The sequence below is a fragment of the Oncorhynchus gorbuscha genome, linkage group LG17 (genome assembly GCF_021184085.1).
Source record: "Oncorhynchus gorbuscha isolate QuinsamMale2020 ecotype Even-year linkage group LG17, OgorEven_v1.0, whole genome shotgun sequence".
In the NCBI taxonomy this organism is placed as follows: domain Eukaryota; kingdom Metazoa; phylum Chordata; class Actinopteri; order Salmoniformes; family Salmonidae; genus Oncorhynchus; species Oncorhynchus gorbuscha.
Window position 1 is genome coordinate 31,236,663 of NC_060189.1, and position 21,837 is coordinate 31,258,499.

At 42.3% G+C, this 21,837-nt stretch overlaps 2 protein-coding genes across 3 annotated transcripts; one reads left to right on the forward strand and one right to left on the reverse strand.

The window, feature by feature from the left end:
• The first annotated feature begins 237 nt into the window (after window positions 1–237).
• Window positions 238–5,691, forward strand: LOC124002146. Its single transcript, XM_046309454.1, has 3 exons — window positions 238–1,064; window positions 3,428–3,483; window positions 3,855–5,691. Exons 1-3 carry the CDS (start codon window positions 528–530, stop codon window positions 3,955–3,957), a joined length of 696 nt encoding a protein of 231 aa, XP_046165410.1. The 5' UTR covers window positions 238–527; the 3' UTR covers window positions 3,958–5,691.
• Window positions 5,692–6,911: 1,220 nt separating this feature from the next.
• Window positions 6,912–20,262, reverse strand: LOC124002060. 2 transcript variants are annotated; one of them, XM_046309304.1, is made up of 7 exons: window positions 20,030–20,262; window positions 17,089–17,233; window positions 9,360–9,426; window positions 9,023–9,092; window positions 8,817–8,900; window positions 8,610–8,702; window positions 6,912–8,012 (listed from the first exon to the last, which is right to left on the reverse strand). In XM_046309304.1, the coding sequence occupies exons 2-7, from the start codon at window positions 17,223–17,225 to the stop codon at window positions 7,141–7,143; spliced, it is 1,323 nt and encodes a 440-aa protein (XP_046165260.1). In that variant the 5' UTR covers window positions 17,226–17,233; window positions 20,030–20,262; the 3' UTR covers window positions 6,912–7,140. The 2 variants fall into 2 exon arrangements, with proteins under 2 accessions (XP_046165260.1, XP_046165259.1); XM_046309303.1 differs by having other exon boundaries at window positions 17,089–17,236.
• Between the last annotated feature and the right edge of the window lie 1,575 nt (window positions 20,263–21,837).

The following is a 21,837-nucleotide window of genomic DNA, read 5'->3' on the forward strand; positions in this document are numbered from 1 at the left end:
GCCTCACTCTACCCATAATTTCAAAGTTATTTTTGATAAGGCCGAAAATGAATGAAACGACTATAGAATGAATGTGTTTCAAACTGTTTGCTTGGAATGATTTGTACAGTACCTACTGAATCTCTCTCTGACTGCGCATGAGAGCGCATCCGAATCAGTCAGAAAAGACGTGATACCGTAAAGTGTTGTGTACTCGCACGTACAAATTCAGGAGGAGGCTGAAGCACGGATGGCTTGACTGCGTTTTGCAAGCTACGGGTAGACGTCTTGATTGGATCAAATTATTCCACACTTTTTCTTTGTGTTTGTATGATTCCATTGCGCCACAGACAGAAGGACCGCTTTCCCTCCAGTGCGTAAGTGAACCACATTTTTTGGTGATCTATTGAGTGGAGGCAAGTTCATTTTTGACCTAACTTCTGAGTTCTTGGATTACTTGGTGGGGGGCCAAGGGACCTGGCAATGGGAGCGTGCCTTTGCTGTGCCTCGTACATTTTTACAGCCTGGTGCCAAGGGACAACAACAACATGGGAAGCGGTAGTAGTCGTGGAAAGAAGGTTGCACCTGGGAGTGTCAACGAGATAAACGCATTCAAAGGAGATGACAACACAGTCCATGTTTCGAAAGAGGAAAGTCACTTGTTCAAACCATTGAATATACACAAATTGACGAACTTCAATCAGTCACGAAACATAACGCAACAACTGGACTGCCACAGTGAAGGACACGACTCGGAATTTTCAGCAGAGGATGATGACGTTGATATGGAACTGGACCGGGTTCTAGAGGAATATGACAATCGGGAATTGCGTTCCAAAAGGAAAACTTTTGAAAAGACGCTTTTAATCGGGTCAGACACGTATGGATTCTGTAATTCCAAACGGGTCCACAATGAAAGCGATTTCAATTCAACCCCTCACTTGCAGAGTTCTGAGTTGTCGGAAGGGACGGGGGCACATTGTCCTTATAACGGTTCTGTAGGAGTCATCAACAAGGGCAAGCATGTCTTTCACCACATTTCCAAAGATACACACATTCAGTTCCCAAGCGCCACTCAGGAAAATGTAAGAATATTATTTTAGCTCATTCTGATCAGTGGTGATGGACGAGCATAATCAAATTGACAGCATTTTATTTATTATTTCCTGTTATATAAAATGTTAAAATTACTTAACCAATGGCATTGGTAACTGATTACATTTTTGTATTGTAAAGTTTTCTGCAAACCATATACAGTGCTTTCAGAAAGTATTCACACCCCTTGACAAATGTTGTTGTGTTACTAAGTGGGATTCAAATGGATTCAAATGTCATTTTTTGTGTGAATGATCTACAGAAAATTCACTGCATTGTCAAAGTGGGAGAAATGTTTTTATCTTATTTTTTATTAATAGAAAATATCATCTAATATATTTTGATTAGATAAGTATTCAACCCAATGAGTCAATACATGTTACTACAATCATATTTGGCAGCGATTACAGTTGTGAGTCCTGGGAAAATCTCAAAGAACTTTGCACACCTAGATTGAACAACATTGACAAATCTTTCTTTAAAATATTCGTCAAGCTCTGTCAAGTTGGTTGATGAACATTGCTAGACAGACATTCTTTTCTGATTACTTCGCCACTATGGCCTATTTATTGCCTTATCTCCTTACTTCATTTGCACACACTGTATACTGATTTTCTATTGTGTTATTGAATGTACGTTTGTTTATTCCATGTGTTGTTGTTTTTGTCGCACTGCTTTGCTTTGTCTTGGCCAGGTCACAGTTGTAAATGAGAACTTGTTCTCAACTGGCCTACCTGGTTAAATAAAGGTGAAATAAACAAAAAAATACATAGATATATTCTTTTCAAGTATTGCCATAGATTTCCAAGACGATTTAATTAAGTCAAAACTGTAACTAGGCCATTCAGGAACATTCAATGACATCTTGGTAAACAACTCCAGTGTATATTTGGCCTTGTGTTTTAGGTTATTGTCCTGCTGAACAGTGAATTTGTCTCCCAGTGTCTGTTGAAAAGCAGACTGAACCAGGTCTTCCTCTGACTTTGCCTGTCCTTAGCTCTATTCCGTTTCTTTTTATCCTAGAAACTCCGTAGTTCTTGCCGATGACAAGCATACTCATAACATGATGCAGGCACCACAATTCTTGAATATATGAAGAGTGGTACTCAGTGATGTGTTGGATTGGATTTGCCCCAAATATAACACTTTGTATTCAGGACAAAAAGTACATTTCTTTTGCATTTTTGTTTGCAGTATGACTTTAGTGCCTTATTGCAAACAGGATGCAATGTTTGGATAATTTGTATTATGTACAGGCTTCCTTCTTTTCATTCTGTAATTTATGTTAGTATTGTGGATGAACTACAATGTTGTTGATCCATCCTCAGTTATCTCATATCACAGCCATTAAACTCTGACATTGGTCTCATGGTGAAATCCCTGAGCGGTTTCCTTTCTCTTTAGGAAAGGTGCCTGTATCTTTGCGGTGACTGGGTGTATGGATACACCATCATGCTGAAAGGGATATTCAAAGTCTGCTTCTTTTTACCCATCTACGAAAAAGATGCCCTTTACGAACCATAGGAAAACCTCCTTGGTCTTTGTGGTTGAATCTGTGCTTGAAATTCACCAGTCGACTTAGGGACATTACATATAGTTGTATGTGTGTGGTACAGAGATGAGGTAGTAATTCAAAAATCATGTTAAACACTATTTTTGCACACAGAGTGAGTCCATGCAACTTATTATGTGACTTGTTAAATCTGAAATCTGTAACTTTTTGGGCGACCCGACCAAATTCACATGGAAAGTGTGTTATGGATCTGTCATTCTCATTGAAAATAAGTTTATGAAACGGTAGATCTGTTCTGTGTGTGCTATTTCTATACTTCCCATTCTTAAGTTTAGTTTTAGCATCTTTTACTTGCAGTTTTGTACACTAGCTGAAAATACTATATTTTGGATTATTGGAAATATATTTCACAGCAGTTTAGATGGCACAATGATTATCTACACTACACACTGCTTGTTTTGTCACATAGACTGAAATTAGGCAAACTATTAGAATTTTAGCAACCAGGATATGGCAGAAAAATGTCTGCATATTGCACCTTTAAGCACATTGTTACTCCTGAACTCATCTAGCCTTGCCGTAACAAAGGGATTGAATACTTATAGACTCAAGACATTTCAGCTATTCATTTTTCATTCATTTGTAAACATTTCTAAAACATCATTCCACTTCGACATTATGGGTTATTGTTTGTAGATCAGTGAAACAAAATCTAAATGTTATCCCTTTTAATTTGAGGCTGTAACACAACAAAATGTGGAAAAAGTCAAGGGGTGTGAATACTTTCTGAAGGGACTGTATGGTGTTCTCTGACAACTCTATTGTCAAAACTCTCAACAGGACTTCTTGACAAAGGGAACTTGGGTGGAATCAGTGCCTCGCTCAGAATCAGACTCGTAAGTAACTGCTGATCGGGCAAGATCAAATTCACCTTGAGCATAACAAAATACCAAACCTTTGGGCAGATCAGATTAGTTACCACTTGCAAACAACTGCTTTATTGTGGCTCATTTATGTAGATACTTTTCAACTTGAGAATATGCTATAAAAAAAGATGATGATTAAATATTGAATTACACTTTGAAATTATTGTGGAATAGGCCTAGGCTATATTGCATCTATGGTGCACATTACACACTGACTGTATCCATTACACATCACAATTTGGTCCAAAGTTTCATCTATAAAACTATTGCTTTAATCTAGGCCCATTTCTGAAACTGTCTCTGCGAGTCAATTTCTGACATATCTCTCTGTTCCTTCCCAGAGTCCCTGATGATAGCCATGGCCCCTCTCTTTCCACGCCCGTTGTCCTGTATGATGGATCAGAAGTGGACCTGATGGAGACCATAGAGAGAGAGTTTAGTTGACCCCACAGGAGAGACTGGTGGCAACCTGCTCACATTTCCTGCATTCACTTTTGGAGAAGCACATTGCTCATTTTAAAGATGTACTATATTGCTCAAATTCTAATAGTTTGCTTAATTTCAGTTTATGTGTCAAAACAAGCAAGTTTAGTGTAAGGAATCATTGTACCGTCTAAATCGCTGTGAAATATATTTACGATAACCAAAAATATAGTATTTTCAGCTGTTTGAAGCTGGTGTACAAAACCGCAAGAAAAATATGCAAAAACTGGGAAGCATAGAAGCATAGAATTGGAGCACATAGAACAGATCTACCACTCCTTAGACTTGCTTCCCGATGACAATAACAGATCTACAATAACAGATCTACACATTTCTATGTGAATTTGGTCGGGTCCCCCCAAAATGCAGGACAACTTTTGAACCAAGGAGTTGTTGTTTTTTTGTTATGAATTGATGATAGGTGCTGTAGCAGTCAGTTGAAAAACAATACTGCATTTGCAGCACCATGCAGGGCACCCACCGTCAACTAATTTACTAAACTATGAATTTTCTCCATGGTTATGTCTCTCAATGGCTAATAGACAGAACCATCAATTTACATGTGGAATTCAACATCAAATCGGACCACAAAAATGCTGAGGGAACAATTCTTTCCACGGTCTTATAAATATTTGTCATTGAGCAATGTACTTGTGGTTTTGTATTCTTACTGTTGCATAACTTTAGAATAAAAGAGCTGAAGGATGTTGCACTCATTTCCACAAGGCTTATGGGCATGCTATACTAGTAGAAGGAAAGTCATATTTCTGCAATATAACAACAATTTGCATGTCTGCCTGCCTGTTACAAAATAACCCGGTTAGCAATATGCAACATTTATTACGCTATTGCTTCGCTTCATCTATTGCACAGTTAGTTCGGATATGATATATTATTGTGACAGGAAATAACAGATTTGCATGCAAATCTCTTGGATATTGGTGGCGCTCCGCCCCACCTGCCTCACGTGATGGATCGGCAGCAGGGTTTTAGAGGAGCTCGATGTGGCCCCTTTTTTGGCAACTCACTTTCCACTGAAAGAGAGAAATCCAGTCACAGATCTTCAGTTCTACTACCCCACTGTGGTGAGATACTGGAATTGCATCTGCACACATATCCATTTACACACAATATATTGAATTGGAACAGTGATATATGTGTTGAATTTCGCTATGTCCCATCCACAATGTGATATTTCAATAGTGGCTTCATTTCAGATTGTGACATTCACTCCCTCAATGGTTGAGGTTTGCAATGTAATATTTCGTAGTAAATGATGGCCAACAGGATGTACTAAATACTCTTTATTACATCTGTCCTCTTGTATTTCAATCTGCGTATATGTTCTAATAATGAAAATGAACATTTTACAACACAGATTTACATAGTCCATAAATCCCAAGTAGGATGAACTTCCGAGTGGTGCAGCTCTCTAAGGCACTGCATCTCAGTGCTAGAAGCATCACTACAGTCCCTGGTTTGATTCCAGGCTGTATCACAACCAGCTGTGATTGGGAGTGCCATAGGGCGGTGCACAATTGGCCCAGCATCGTTAGGGTTTGGCCGGGGTAGGCCGTCATTGTAAATAAGAATTTGTTCTTAACTGACTTGCCTAGTTAAACAAAACATTTAAATGATTTATTATACCTCACATGGAACGATTTGAATAAATAAATAAACTAGCTATGGCTATTATATTGTTTTGATGTCCATTTAATTTATTAATATACATGCATGATTTATTAAGAATGCACCAGTATAGTCATTATAGTATTACGTTTGTAATTCTAGAGAGAGAGAGTCTTAGTTGACCCAGTTGAATGAATCTCAAAGAAACAAAAACTCCTAGATTTACAATTGTGTAATTGCCATGTCACGCTGTAATGTGTTAGTACATACAGACATAAAGGGTGCATTCCTCTGCCTAGGTGTTGCTGATGCTGTATTTAACGTATTAGCTAACCACATCGTATGTTATAACAATCTGTTAGTCGATGACACAGTCGTTGACATGGCACTCAACCATTGGTTGATGCATGCAATATCTGAGCAGGGGAACAGCCTCCTCTGGCACATGTTAAGGGACCCAGTTCTATTCTGGCTCGGGGTTCGTTATGGAATGCATAGCATGGCATTGTGTTGGAACAGCGTTTGTAAAACCAATGAAATTTCTTGGTAGGAGGATAGGATACTGAGATACCTGTCTCATATAAGAGTATATTAGATAGGGAAGTGTTACTTTCTATTTGGACTGGTTACAACCCTTACCCTCATCATCAGATATATTATAAGTCTAGAAATAAGGCAGAGATGGTTGAGTATACAGTGCATTTGGAAAGTACCCCTTGACTATTTCCACATTTTGTTACGTTAGCCTTTTTTTTTAAAGCCTTAGCAATCTACACACAATACCACATAAAGACAAAGCGAAAGAGGTTTTTAGACATTTTTTCAAATGTAAAAAAAACACACAAAAAATACCTTATTTACATAAATATATAGACCATTTAACATGAGATTCAAAATTGAGCTCAGGTGCATCCTGTTTCCATTGATCATCCTTGTTTCTGCAAATTAATTGTAGTCCACCTGTGGTAAATTCAATTGACTGGACATCATTTGGAAAGGCACACACCTGTCTATATAAGGTCCACAGTTGACAGTGCATGTCAGGAAAAGAAACCAAGCCATGAGAAATTGTCCATAGAGCTCCAAGACAGGATTGTGTCGAGGCAGATCTGGAGAAGGGTACCAACACATTTCTGAAGCATTAAATGTCCCTAAGAACACAGTGGCCTCCATCATTCTTAAATGGAAGAAGTTTGGAACCACCAAGACTCTCCCTAGAGCTGGCCGCCTGGCCAAACTGAACAATCGGGGAGAAGGGCCTTGGTCAGAGAGGTGGCCAATACAAACCTGATTTCGCTTTGTCATTATGGGGTAATGTGTGTAGATTGAGGAGGGGGAAAAAAACAATTTAATCCATTTTAGAATAAAGCTGTAATGTAACAAATGTTGATAAAGTCAAAAAGTCAAGGGGTCTGAATACTTTCCGAATGCACTGCATATACATTCAAATAGCATTGAGTACATAAAACACATTTGCGGTGCTTTTTAAAAGTCTGAAGGGATATTCTACAATGATCATTCCTCCATCTCTCCTCTTCTTTCCGGTATTGGAGGTAAATATTCCTCCTCTTCCTCTGGCGGAGGCACAGGGGGTGGGGTGGGGCACTTACTAAGCTTCCTGCTCACTCTGGCATACATTGGATTCCAGCCCCTGTCACTCAAACCATCCTCTACCTCCTCCACAAATGAGAGAGGGCTTGTCAGGTCAAGCCCCTCCCCCGGGTCTGTGCCTGTAGTTTTTTTTGGCTCATTGTCAGGCAGTGTGGTTGCGCTCAATTTCTGGACCAGTTCAGCTATGATCTCATAGTCTGGGCTTGCCAGGTCCGATGGCATTGTGACCATGGTTGTGTCATCGTCATGCTGTGTGGTTGATTTGTTGACCAGTTCAGCTATGGTTTGATAGCCTGGGGTTGTCAGGTCCACTTCCACAGAGGGATCATCAGGTGTGAGCTCACCAAAGATCTCATAGGTGTGCTCGGGTCGGACCCCCAGGGAAGGCCCCTGGTCCTCACCCTCCACCTGACCATCTTCTTCAAGCTGACCGATAAAGTTAGAGCTGAATTCTGCAGGGGCCTCCAGGAGGTCAAGGTCGTTCACGATGGGGATATTGAGGGGGTCAGTGTCATTCACAATGTGGATGTCGACAGGTTCAAGGCTGTTCACAATGGGGGCATCCACAGATGCAAGGGTGTCTATGATGAGGGGATCCACGATGGGAGCATCCAGCACCAGGGTGTGAAGAACATTCATGATGGGTGTTTCCAGGGTGTCCCCTGAATAGACAGGTGGGGGTACGGACTCGAGGGGGCTGTCATCTCCCACCATGGATATCGGGGCTGGTATAGAGTGGAGCTCGGGTGTGAAGTTCAGGACGTCCCTCAGGTCACCTACAAGGTGAGAAAATAAGAAAATAATAGAGGAGAGTCACTTAACCTGAAGCTTAGCCAAAGAGAGATTGAGCCCCATTAGTTTCTGCCTGTGGCTATGGAACCCTGACCTGTTCACCGGATGTGTTATCTTGTCCGGACCTGCTGTTTTCGACTCTCTCGCTACCGCACCTGCTGTCTCTAACTCTGAATGATCGGCTATGAAAAGCCAACTGACATTTACTTCTGAGGTGCTGACCTGTTGCACACTCTACAAGCCATGTGATTATTATTATTCGACCCTGCTGGTCATCTATGAACGTTTGAACATCTTGGCCATGTACTGTTATAATCTCCACCCGGCACAGCCAGAAGAGGACTGGCCACCCCTCAGAGCCTGGTTCCTCTCTGGGTGTCTTCCCAGGTTCCTGCCTTTTTTTGCTAGTCACCGTGCTTCTACACCTGCATTGCATTGCTTGCTGTTTGGGGGTTTAGGATGGATTCCTGTATAGCACTTTGTGACATCTGCTGATGTAAAAAGGGCTTTATAAATATATTTGATTTGATTGATTGGTTGATAGTTTGAGAAGTGCACATGGGTGATTTGAGGTAGCCTACCGATGTCGACGGTGGTGGGGGGGGGGGGGGGAGATATTGTCATCATGGCCACAGGGGTTCCGTTGGCCATCTGCAAGGCACCTAGAGAATCACCTGCAGGACATCAAAAACACACCTGTAATACTCACCAACTACTCACCAAACTTGTGTGAAAGACACATGGGAAAAATGCGTAGGGAGATACAGAGAGAGTGATGAAGGCAGTACCTTGGTGATCGGGTTTGAACCTGATGCCATCCTGCTCAGCAGGAAGCTGCTCTGGGACACGTTCTTCAGGTATGTGACTGAAATCTAACCAGGGAGGAGATGAAAACAGAACACACACTGTAAGACAACCCTTCTAGCAGATCTAGAGGAAGCCTCGCTTACGGCTGAAATTATAAACACAGAGGTGTAACAGTTTGGTTTCCCACCTCTCTCGCTTTTTCTGATGTCATTGATCATGGGGTTCTCCCTGGCGGCCAGGGCGTCCTCCAACTTTACCTGTCAATCAAAAACACTCAGGTAATGACATCACAGTGTACTGGGTTCATCATTTCGCTGTCATTGGTCTCAAGACAAAGTAGTCTCAAAAGGATTCCATCCACCGCATCCCTCCCTCCCTTCTCTCTTCAACCCTTTGATCCATTCTACACCTTCCTTGCTTCCTCCCTTCCTCCTTAATCTCACTACCTCCTCTCTTACTGACTTCTGTGTAACCCTGGTCAGGACATAGCTGCTGTCATTGTTGTTGCTTGTCTTGTCTCTCACCACTCTCATCAGCTGTGACTGGGTGGCCCCCACCTCCCCACCACCGTCCTGAAGCTCAAAGGATTGCCTGTGGAACACAACACAAACTAGAGAATCCGTAAAACAGATATCTACTGATGCTTACAGAATTTCAAAGAATTTGGTACACTCCCCAATATTCAACAATGCATGAAAAAGCATTTACTTTTAGAGTCAAGTGCACAAACAATAAATGGTCACCATTAGCTAATGCATATCAGCAACAGTATCTATAAACAGTATATAAAGTGATTATTTGCTGGTAACAGACCTGTATTTATAGGTGTGTTCATGATATACTAGCACTCACACTTTGGTGCTATCAAATCACTGTTTGAAGGTGTTGGATTCTGGCATGAAATATACTTATTCATGTTACCAAACTAGAACCTATTGATTACTTTACACATATAAGAAATGTACATGTCAAAACAAATCATAGTTTATTGGTCACATACACGTGATTAGCAGATGTTACGGTGGGTAAAGCAAAATATTTTCTCTTCTTGCTCTGACAGTGCTGTAATATCTAACAAGTAATATCTAACCAATTACACAATATATACCCAATACACACAAATTAATTCATTAAGACTATATACATATATGGATGAGCGATGTCAGAGCCTAATGGACTAAGATACAGTAGAATAGTATAGAAAACAGTATATACATATGAGATGAGCAATGCCAGATATGTAAACATTAAGTGACTAAGATACCATAGAAGTATAGAATAAAGTATATACATATGAGATGAGTAATGCCAGATATGTAAACATTATTAAAGTGACTAGTGTACCATTCCTTAAAGTGGCCAGGGATTTCTAGTCTATGCCTATAGGCAGCAGCCTCTAATGTTTTAGTGATGGCTGTTTAACAGTCTGATGGCCTTGATATAGAAGCTGTTTTTCAGTCTCTCGGTCCCAGCTTTGATGCACCTGTACTGACCTCGCCTTCTGGATGATATCGGGGCGGTGGCTCGGGTGGTTGATGTCCTTGATTATCTTTTTGGCCTTCCTGTAACATCGGGTGGTGTAGGTGTCCTGGAGGGCAGGTAGTTTGTCATCTGGAGAGCCTTGCGGTTGCGGGTGGTGCAGTTGCCATACCAGGTGGTGATACAGCACAACAGGATGCTTTCAATTGTGCATCTGTAAAAGTGTGTGAGGGTTTTAAGTGACAAGCCAAATTTCTTTAGCCTCCTGAGGTTGAAGAGACTCTGTTGCACCTTCACCACACTGTCTGCGTGGGAGGTCCATTTCAGTTTGTCAGTGATGTGTACACCAAGGAACTTGAAGCTTTCCACCTTCTCCACTGCAGTCCCGTCGATGTAGATAAGAGAGTACCCTCTGCTGTTTCCTGAAGTCCAAGATCATCTCCTTTGTTATGTTGACGTTGAGTGAGAGGTTGTTTTCCAGACACCACAGAGCCCTCACCTTCTCCCTGTAGACTGTCTTGTCTTCGTTGGTAATCAAGCCCACTACTGTTGTGTCGTCTGCAAACTTGATGACTGAGTTGGAGGCGTCCTTGGCCACACAGTCATGGGTGAACAGGGAGTACAGGAGGGGGCTGAGTACGTACCCCTGTGGGGCCCCAGTGTTGAGGATGAGCAGAGTGGAGGTGATGTTTCCTGCCTCCCCCACCTGCCTCCCCCACCCAGTTGCTCAGGGCGGTGTTCAGACCCAGGGCCTCAAGCTTAATGATGCACTTGGAGGGTACTATGGTGTTGAATGCTGAGCTATAGTCAATAGAAAGCATTCTTACATAGGTATTCCTCGTAAGGGAGAGGTGATATGATCCTTATCTAGTCTCTGAAAGCACTTCATGATGACAGAGGTGATTGCTACGGGCGATAGTCATTAAGTTCAGTGCAACGAATTTGTTTAGCCTGTCCGGAAGCAAGACGTTGGTCTCTGGTTAGGGTAGGTTTCAATAGTCACAGTGGGTACTACATCTCCTATACACTTCCTTATAAACTCAGTCACCGTGTCCGTGTATGCGTCTAGATTATTTTCACAAGCTACCCGGAACATATCCCAGTCCACGTGATCAAAACAATCCTGAGGCGTGGATTCCGATTGATCAAACCAGCTTTGAATAGTTCTTAGCATGGGTACTTCCTGTTTGAGTTCCTGCCTATAGGAACGGAGGAGCAAGATGGAGTCGTGGTTCAGATTTGCCGAAAGGAGGGCGGGGGAGGAATTCCGGAAGTTTGAATAGCTATGGTCGAGAGTCTTAGCAGGGTAAGTAGTACAGTCGATATGTTGATAGAACTTCGGCAGCCTAGTCCTCAAAGTTGCTTTGTTAAAATTCCCAGCTACAATAAATGCAGCCTCAGGATATGTGGTTTCCAGTTTTCATAAAGTCCAGTGAAGCTCTCTGACGGCTGTCATGGTATCGGCTTTAGGAGGGATGTAAACGTCCGTGGTAATGACGGAGCAGAATTATCTTGGGAGATAATATGGTCGGCATTTGATTGTGAGGTATTCAAGGTTGGGTGAACAAAATTACTTGATATCCTGTATGTTCCTTTAATTACACCATGAGTAGTTAATCATGAAACACAGCCCTCTGCCCATCTGCTTCCCAGAGAGATATTTATTCCTGTCTGCGTAATGTACGGAGAATCCTGTCGGCTTTACCGTCTCCGACAGAGTATCCCAAGAGAGCCATGTTTCCACGGAACAAAGTATCTTACAGGCCCCAATGTCCATCTGGAAAAAATCCTTGCATTAGCGAGTAATATACTTGGAAGCAGTGGGTGGTGTGCGTGCCTCCTAAATCGAACCAGCAGGCTCACTTAAGTGACTCTCCTCCGCAGGCAATGTTTTTGGATCGGCCTCTGGAATAAGTTAAATTGCTCTGGGGAGAGTGAACAAAGTATCTGCTCCAGGGAAGTCGTATTCCTGGTCGTAAAATGCTGCTAGTTCTAGTGAGTTACCGCCGCTCAGATAACCAATAGTCTGGGATTGAATCCCAGAACAACAGCAAAAGTATCTATATCCGCAGTAAAACAAGTCCTATGTCGACATAACCTGAAAGGCCGCTCAGCAAGGAAGAAGCCACTGCTCCAAAACTGCCATAAAAAAACGACAGACTACGGTTTTCAACTGCACATGGGGACAAAGTTCGTACTTTTTGGAGAGTTGTCCTCTGGTCTGATGAATCAAAAATATAACTGTTTGGCCATAATGACCATTATTATGTTTGGAGGAAAAAGGGGGAGGCTTGCAAGCCAAAGAACACCATCCCAACCATGACGCACGGGGGCGGTAGCATCATGTTGTGGGGGTGCTTTGCTGCAGAAGGGACTGGTGCACTTCACAAAATAGATGGCATCATGCGGTAGGAAAAGTATGTGGATATATTGAAGCAACATCTCAAGACATCAGTCAGGAAGTCACAAATTGGTCTTCCAAATGGATAATGACCCCAAGCATACTTCCAAAGTTGTGGCAAAATGGCTCAAGGACAACAAAGTCAAGGTATTGGAGTGGTCATCACAAAGCCCTGACCTAAATCCTATAGAAAATGTGTGGGCAGAACTGAACAAGTGTGTGCGAGCAAGGAGGCCTACAAACCTGACACCAGCTCTGTCTGGAGGAATGGGCCAAAATTCACCCAACTTATTGTTGTGGGAAGCTTGTGGAAGGCTACCCAAAACATTTGACCCAAGTTAAACAATTTAAAGGCAATGCTACCAAATACTAATTGAGTGTATGTAAACTTCTGACACACTGGGAATGTGATGAAATAAATAATAGCTGAAATAAATCTCTACTATTATTCTGAAATGTCACATTCTTAAAATAAAGTGGTGATCCCAACTGACCTAAAACTGGGAACTTTTACTAGGATTAAATGTCAGGAATTGTGAAAAACTGAGTTTAAATGTGTTTGGCTAAGGTGTACGCAAACTTTCAACTTCAACTGTTTATATTCTCATATGTGTGTTCTGCTGTAGCCTACATTGATTTATTTTACTTGAACTCGGACTCGGGAGAGACGAAGGTCAAGAGCCATGCGTCCTCCAAAACACTACCCTGCCAAGCCGCACTGCTCGCTTAACCCGGAAGCCAGCCGCACCAATATGTAGGAGGAAACACCATCTAGCTGCCACAAGGAGTCGCTAGAGCATAATGGGACTTGGAAATCCAGGCCGGCTAAACCCTCCGCTAACCCGGACGACGCTGGGCCAATTGTGCGCCACCTTATGGGTCTTCCGGTCACAGCAGGCTGAGACACAGCCTGGGATTGAACCCGGCGCTGTAGTGACGCCTTATGTCGCTGCACCACTCGGGAAGCCTTTAAGATCAACAGTTGAAGGGAGAAGAAACTGCTGAGATCGGGGCCATAGGGGCCCACCTCAAAGACCATCTGATCAATGTCCTATCTCATACACAATTCCACGCCCAAGAGGGTCCTAGACTTAGGAAGGGCCATGACAATACCAGTAAGAGGAACCGACTGAGTTTCTGCCAAACAACAGAAAAGGTGTGTTTATCTTGGACACACAAGGAGGGGACACCTAGTCGTAAGTACTGTATATGCTTGTGTGACTTGTGTCTGCAGATGAAGCACCCAGTGGGTGAATAAACTTGGTTTAAGCTTTTTCTAGTCATTTGTTTGAGTTTTTACTCTGTTTGTTCAGAACCTTACAAATGTATGTATATTCTCTCTTGCTCGGAAAAGAAAGGTTGAGTGAAGCAGAGTGAAGTATCTGAGTGATTCACCGGTGGGGTCGGTCTGTACATTATGTACGTTATTTGAAATGTGTCGTTTCGTAATGAAAAGAGAGGAGAAGAGAGACTCATATGCCTCATACCACAGGAATTCCCGAAGCCACCAAACCTGAACGTTCTGTCTGTCTGGAATGTCTGTGTGTGTGTGCGCGCGCGTGTGTGTGCATGCGTGCGTTTGAGATAGACAGACATATTTTGGTTTATGATTATCTACAAGACAAAAGACAATACAGCATTCAAAGACAATGTCTCAGGTGTAGAGTATCATGACATTGATCAATCATACATTGATCATGATCCATAAGTACACTCAAATCAAAATCAAATCAAACTTTATTTGTCACATGCGCCGAATACAGCAAGTGTCGACTTTATGTGAATTGCTTACTTACAAGCCCTTAACCAACAGTGCAGTTCAAGAAGCAGGAAATATTTACCAAGTCGACTAAAATAAAAAGTAATACAATAAGAGTAACAATAACGAGGCTATATACATGGGGCACCGGTACCGAGTCAGTGTGCAGGGGTACAGACTAGTTAAGGTCATCTGTACATGCAGGTAGGAGCGAAGTGAGTAACAATGCATAGGTAACAAACAAACAGCGAGTAGCAGCAGTATACACAGGGAGGGGGTCAATGTAAATTGTCCGCTGACGATTTTATGAATTGTTCAGCAGTCTTATGGCTTGGGGGTAGAAACTGTTGAGAAGCCTTTTGGTCCTAGACTTGGCCCTCCTGTACCGCTTGCCTTAACCATGTACCAGAAAAAACGGTCAATAACTTTGGTGACTGGAGTCTCTGACAATTTTATGGGCTTTCCTCTGACACCGCCTATCATATAACTGCTGGATGGCAGGAAGTGTGGCCCCAGTGATGTACTGGGCCATTCGCACTACACTCTGTAGCGCCTTATGGTCAGATGCCAAGCAGTTGCCATACCAGGCGGTGATGCAACCGGTCAGGATGCTGTCGATGGTGCAGCTGTAGAACCTTTTGAGGATCTGGGGACCCATTCCTAATCTTTTCAGTCTCCTGAGGGAAAAAGGTTTTTTCGTGACCTCTTCACGACTGTCTTGGTGTGTTTGAACCATGATAGTTTGTTGGTGATGTGGACACCAAGGAACTTGAAACTCTTGACCCGCTCCACTACAGCCTCGTCAATGTTAATGGGAGCCTGTTCGGCCCGCCTTTTCCCGTAGTCCACGATCAGCTCCTTAGTCTTGCTCACATTGAGGGAGAGGTTGTTGTCCTGGCACCACACTGCCAGTTCTCTGACCTCCTCCTTAGAGGCTGTCTCATTGTTGTCGGTGATCAGGCATACCATTGTTGTGTTGTCAGCAAACTTAATGATGGGGTTGGAGTCGTGTTTGGCCACGCAGTCATGGGTGAACAGGGAATACAGGTGGGGCTAAGTACACACCCCTGAGGGGCCACGTGTTAAGGATGGCAGACATGTTGTTGCCTACTCTTACCACTTGGGGGTGGCCCGTCAGGAAGTCCATTTGCAGAGGGAGGTATTTAGTCCCAGAGTCCTTAGCTTAGTGATGAGCTTCATTGGCATTATGGTGTTGAACGCTGAGCTGTATTCAATGAACAGCATTTTCACATAGGTGTTCCCTTTGTCCAGGTGAGAAAGGGCAGTGTGGAGTGCGATAGAGATTGCATCATCTGTGGATCTGTTGGGGGCGGTATGCGAATTGGAGTGGGTCTAGGGTGTCCGGGAGGATGCTGTTGATGTGAGCCATGATCAGCCTTTTAAAGCACTTCATGGCTACCAACGTGAGTGCCATGGGGCGGTAATAATTTAAGCAGGTTACCTTTGCTTCCTTTGGCACAGGGACTATGGTGGTCTGCTTGAAACATGTAGGTATTACAGACTCGGTCAGGAAGAGGTTGAAAATGGCAGTGAAGACACTTGACAATTGGTCCGCGCATGCTTTAAGTACACGTCCTGGTAATCATTCTGGCGCAGCGGCTTTGTGATTTTTGATCTGTTTAAAGGTTTTGTTCACATTGGCTACCGAGAGCATCACACAGTCATCCAGAACAACTAGTGCTCTCGTGCATGATTCAGTGTTGCTTGCCCTAGAAGCCAGCATAAAAGGAAATTAGCTCATCTGGTAGGCTCGCGTCACTGGGCAGCTCGCGTCTGGGTTTCCCTTTGTAGTCCGTAATAGTTTTCAAGCCCTGCCACATCCGACGAGAGTCAGAGCTGGTGTAGTAGGATTCAATCTTATTCCTGTATTGACGCTTTGCTTGTTTGATGGTTCGTCTGAGGGCATAGTGGGATTTCTTATAAGCGATTAGTCTCACGCTCTTTGAAAATGGCAGCTCTAGCCTTTAGCTCGATGCGAATGTTGCCTGTAATCCATGGCCTCTGTGAGTATTCCTACATATACAACAGGTACATTACTTTTCTAGTCATGGTTTAGATGTAAAATTACTCTCTCCTTAGCCACAGTTGATGGGACAAAGTCTTCTAGAATCTCAGAAAGAGTTGGAATTTTAACCTGAGGCCGTGGTGTACTGTATGGAGGGATGAACTAGTTGTAGTCTGGAGCACTGAGCTCCATGCACGTTTCATTCATACATTTACCTACACCTCATTCCTGTAAGCATGCAATATAGGTTCTTGTACAGTTCTCATACATATGTAGCTTCTTAATTTGAGCCAGTTTGCTACAGCAGGAAAAGATCCTGCTGCTTTAGGAATTGTGAATTATTAAGTGCATTATAATTCATTTACATGTTTGTAGGAGTCTATATATATTTTGTAAGGGAAAAACAAGTCTGAAATTTCAAAGTTAATATTTTTAAAGCTCATATACACTACACATTTTACATTTCATGTATTGCAGTAATGTTATCCTGCTACAGGGTGATCAAATTAAGATCCTACATCTGTAGGCGTCAAATACTTTCTATAATGGAACAAAATAATAATATTATAAAATGAATCTATCACTGACCTTCCACAGACAGTGCAGAGGGCCAGGAGGATGATGGAGAGGAGGAGGAAGAGCAGAGAGAAAACAACGACCTCTATAGAGAATGATTTCGACACTGACACTGCCCATGACTCCATGAACTCTCCCACCGGCGCCATGGCAACTGCTGCTGTAAGGGGAAACAGTGAGTGAGAGAGGTGGAGAGAAAGAGAGAGAGTTTGTGGGTGCATACATGCTTTCAGAGTGTGCTTGGGTGAAATAAAAGCGTTGGCTCATCTACTGAAAGAAGTGTTTAGTTTGTGTATAGTTGTGATTGATGGTGTCAATTTGTACTTTTATGGTTACATGATCAAAGAGAAGTTGACAAAACAAAGCATAGCACACATTTGTGCACTGAGAGGATTAATCTACTTACTCATTGAAAGATAATTCAAGAGAGTTCGTGTATGCACTTATTATTACATTATAGGATGGAACTCTTTGTATATTCCCAGCCCTGCCTGCACCCATGTCTGCTTAAGGAAGTGTAGGCTGCTTGCTTATCCACTTCAGGGTGAGGGGATCTGGTTATGCCCTTACAGTAGATGGTAAGTTAGTAAAAACGTTGCTCCTATCTTATGCAAAACAGTGAGGGATTTCTATTGCTGGCAGTATTGATCACCAATATTTATAAAAACAAATGTGCCTATCAGAATAATGCACACATGCAGACAGACAGACAGACAGACAGACAGACAGACAGACAGACAGACAGACAGACAGACAGACAGACAGACAGACAGACAGACAGACAGACAGACAGACAGACAGACAGACAGACAGACAGACAGACAGACAGACAGACAGACAGACAGACAGACAGACAGACAGACAGACAGACAGACAGACAGACAGACAGACAGACAGACAGACAGACAGACAGACAGACAGACAGACAGACAGACAGACAGACAGACAGACAGACATCACTTACTGTACTTAAATACCGAATTATCAACAAGTGTGCAAAACATTCTAAGAGAAGTAAAACATTGAAATAGAAACAGTGAAACAAAAGAAAACGGACATTCACTGTGTACAAAACATTAGGACACCTGCACTTTCCATGACATAGACAGACTGACCAGGTGAATCCAGAGGAAAGCTATATGATCCCTGATTGATGTCACTTGTTAAATCCACTTCAATCAGTGTAGATGAAGGGAAGGTGACAGGTTAAAGAAGGATTTTTAAGCCTTGAGGCCATTGAGACATGGATTGTGTATGTCTGCCATTCAGAGGGTGAATAGGCAAGACTACAGATTGAAGTGCTTTTGAACGGGGTATGGTAGTAGGTGCAGGCACACCGGTTTGAGTGTGTGAAGAACCGTAACACAGCTGGGTTTTTTTTACACTCAACAGTTTCCCGTGTGTATCAAGAATGGTCCGTCACCCAAAGGACATCATGATATGCCATGCTCATTCAGTATATGGCTTCTACCGATAGCTTGTTACATATTGAATAGGAAACTGTATTTCATATAAAAAAGGATTTACCTTGTGATTCACAGGGATTATGTCTTGACTGTTATAATCCAATCAAATTCATAACCCAGAGCCATCTGTCAAATAAGTGTCAAATAGCAGAAGGAAAAATACACAGGCTTTTAATTGACATTTAATACACCTGATAACGGATATCATTAACAATGTTTATATTCTATTCTACCATTCCAAGAATGGCCTCATGTCAGTTCCATTCTGTGTTCTCTGAAACCCTTTCACCTGTTCGGAGAGGTCTCACTGCCACTGCCAATCAATGACCCGTTGATTTGAGCCAATCAAAATGGGCTGGTGTTGATTGAAAAGCATTTAGATACAAACCTGTGCTCATACAAGTGCACGTGCTAATTCTACTGCTCACTCTGTACTTCATGCGGCCTACACGTTGTTCAAACAATTCAAATTATATTTTGAAATGTAACTTTTTCTTTCAGGTAACCCATGAGCAAATACTGTAGTCCTAATGTACAAACACACACACACACACACACACACACACACACACACACACACACACACACACACACACACACACACACACACACACACACACACACACACACACACACACACACACACACACACACACACACACACACACACACACACACACACACACACACACACACACACACACACACACACACACACACACACACACACACACACTGTATGCTTGCACAAAGGAGCAGGTTGTTTTGACCACACCTGAAAACTCACTCTAAGAACAGTGTCAATGAACAGGCTTCTCCTGCCGCCTAAGACTTAGACTGTAGCCTACGGCAAATTCGGGTTGTTAATAAAAGTGGAAATGGAAGTTTCTACATTCTGCAGTTTATTCATTGACAGCATTGAACACACAGGACAGAGGGCAAGTACTGAACAGTGCTCCTAGGTTTGTGTTATATGGTCATTAATGCCTTTCACTGTACAGGTGTTGAAGGCTTTAATACTGAAATACACACAATCTTTCTCCTTTGAAAGGCTCTTGTTGTGTCGTTTTGTGTGTGTATTGTGGTCTGGGAATTGGGATCAAGCCATTTTTTGTTGTTCTTGTACAATACTGTGACAAGGGATTAGTATACAAAGATATCAAACTGGCAGCTATTTTAGCAGTGCACAGCAGCCCCCAACTGATGGTTAACCCTTGATCAGTGATGCATAGTGTGTTGTGACCCCAGCTGTGTGTGTCACTGAGATGAAAGCGAGAAAAGAGAAGAGAAAGACCACTTAATACATTGAAGGAGAGAAAGGAGAAGATAAACACTTAGCAGATGGTAGATATTGTGTATGACAGTGTGAGGAGTTTAAAAAAGAAAACAAGCATATACAGTATTCATGGAGTATATACAGTATTCGGGCAAAGGCCCACAAGCACACACACACACACACACACAGGTGGAAATAAACAAGTACTCACAAAGTAAAGAATTTTGCAGGGTCGGACAGCTGACCTTGTCACAGACGGTCAACAGACAGCAACACCTTCTCACCCAAATGTACCATGTCAATATGGCACACCACAGCCAACACCTCTCTCCCTCTGTCGCTGTCTCTGTCTCTCTCTCTCTCTGTCTGTCTCTCTGTCACTGTCTCTGTCTGTCTCTGTCTCTGTCTCTCTCTGTCTCTGTCTCTCTCTCTCTCTGTCTGTCTCTCTGTCACTGTCTCTGTCTGTCTCTGTCTCTCTCTCTCTCTGTCTGTCTCTCTGTCACTGTCTCTGTCTGTCTCTGTCTCTCTCTCTCTGTCTGTCTCTGTCTCTCTCTGTTATCTTGCCACTGATCTCGGATAGCATTAAGCAGCAAGTAACTTTGGAACTTTACTTCCTCATTCTCTCTCTCCCCACCTCTTTCTTTCTCTCTCTTTCTCGCTTAATGTGACACACATCACAGCAAAACGGAAACATTCGCGGAATAATAGCTAAGATTCCCATTACGTTCTAGTCACGGTTTTATCTAACATTAAGATGATGACATCATCATTAGGATGATGACATTCAAAGAATGTTTTTGATAACAAAATGTTGTCGTTTTTTTCTTCAGAAAATGTTTTCAATTAAATATATTTGGAATGTTCTCCTTACATTCACTTACATTCACTAAAATGTTTTGCACAACATTTGGAGCGACTGCCTCAGAACATTCCTCGTACTTTCTCAGTGGGTTTTCAGGTAATGTAATAGCACAATGTACTAGTAATGTTTTTAGGTCATACTGCCGCAACAAAATGTCAGAACAATGGAAATGGAAAACACTCAATTTGTCCAGTTGTGATGACATTCTTACAATGTTTGAATCAGGGTGCACAAAACATTACCTCAAATGTTCCCAGAATGATAAAATTACATTTTGAACAGTCCATGGTGGTTTCTTTTTCCGTGTGTTACCTTACTGTTGAGGAAGTTAGTTGTACAACAATCCATGTAGAAACACATATGGCACTTATTTGGAATCACATGACATGACATGACAAGGTACAAACATACAGTAGTTTCACTGTATTTTGTTGTTAGCCGCAAGCAGAGGTCAAACCTGGGAGCTTTTGAGTGTTATCCTTGGAATGAAACCACTGGTCCACTGGGACTTTTACTCTGACTTCTAGAATGTGGTTATCCAAAAGAAGTGTCTTTTATTATTTCTTACTCTACCAAGTTTGTAGGTAAAATACAAGTCAGTACATCCCAAGTTTACAGTATATAAAGATGATTGGTAGAGTACAAAATAATAGAGATAACGTATTTTTCTAGATTTAGTTACATTTACATTTAAGTCATTTAGCAGACGCTCTTATCCAGAGCGACTTACAAATTGGACTTTACATTCAACCCTTACATTAGTGTGTCCTTATTACTGGGTAATTATTACTCTGAATACAGTGCAACAAGCTCTTTAAGTATTATTGCACTGTACTTACAGCAGTGAAAAGTAAGTACGAGTTTAAAAGCAGTAAAAGTCTAGTGTCATTATGTGAGTGGTTCAGTGTCATTATGTGAGTGGTTCAGTGTCATTATGTGAGCCAAAAAGATAATCAAGGACCTCAGCCACTCAAGCCACGGCCTGTTCACCCTACTACCATCCAGAAGGCGAGGTCAGTGCAGGTGCATCAAAGCTGGGACCAAGAGACTGAAAAACAGCTTCTATCTCAAGGCGATCAGACTGTTAAATAGTTACCACTAGCCGGCTTCCGCCCAGAACCCTGTCCTGAACTTTAGTCGCTGTCACTAGCCGTTTA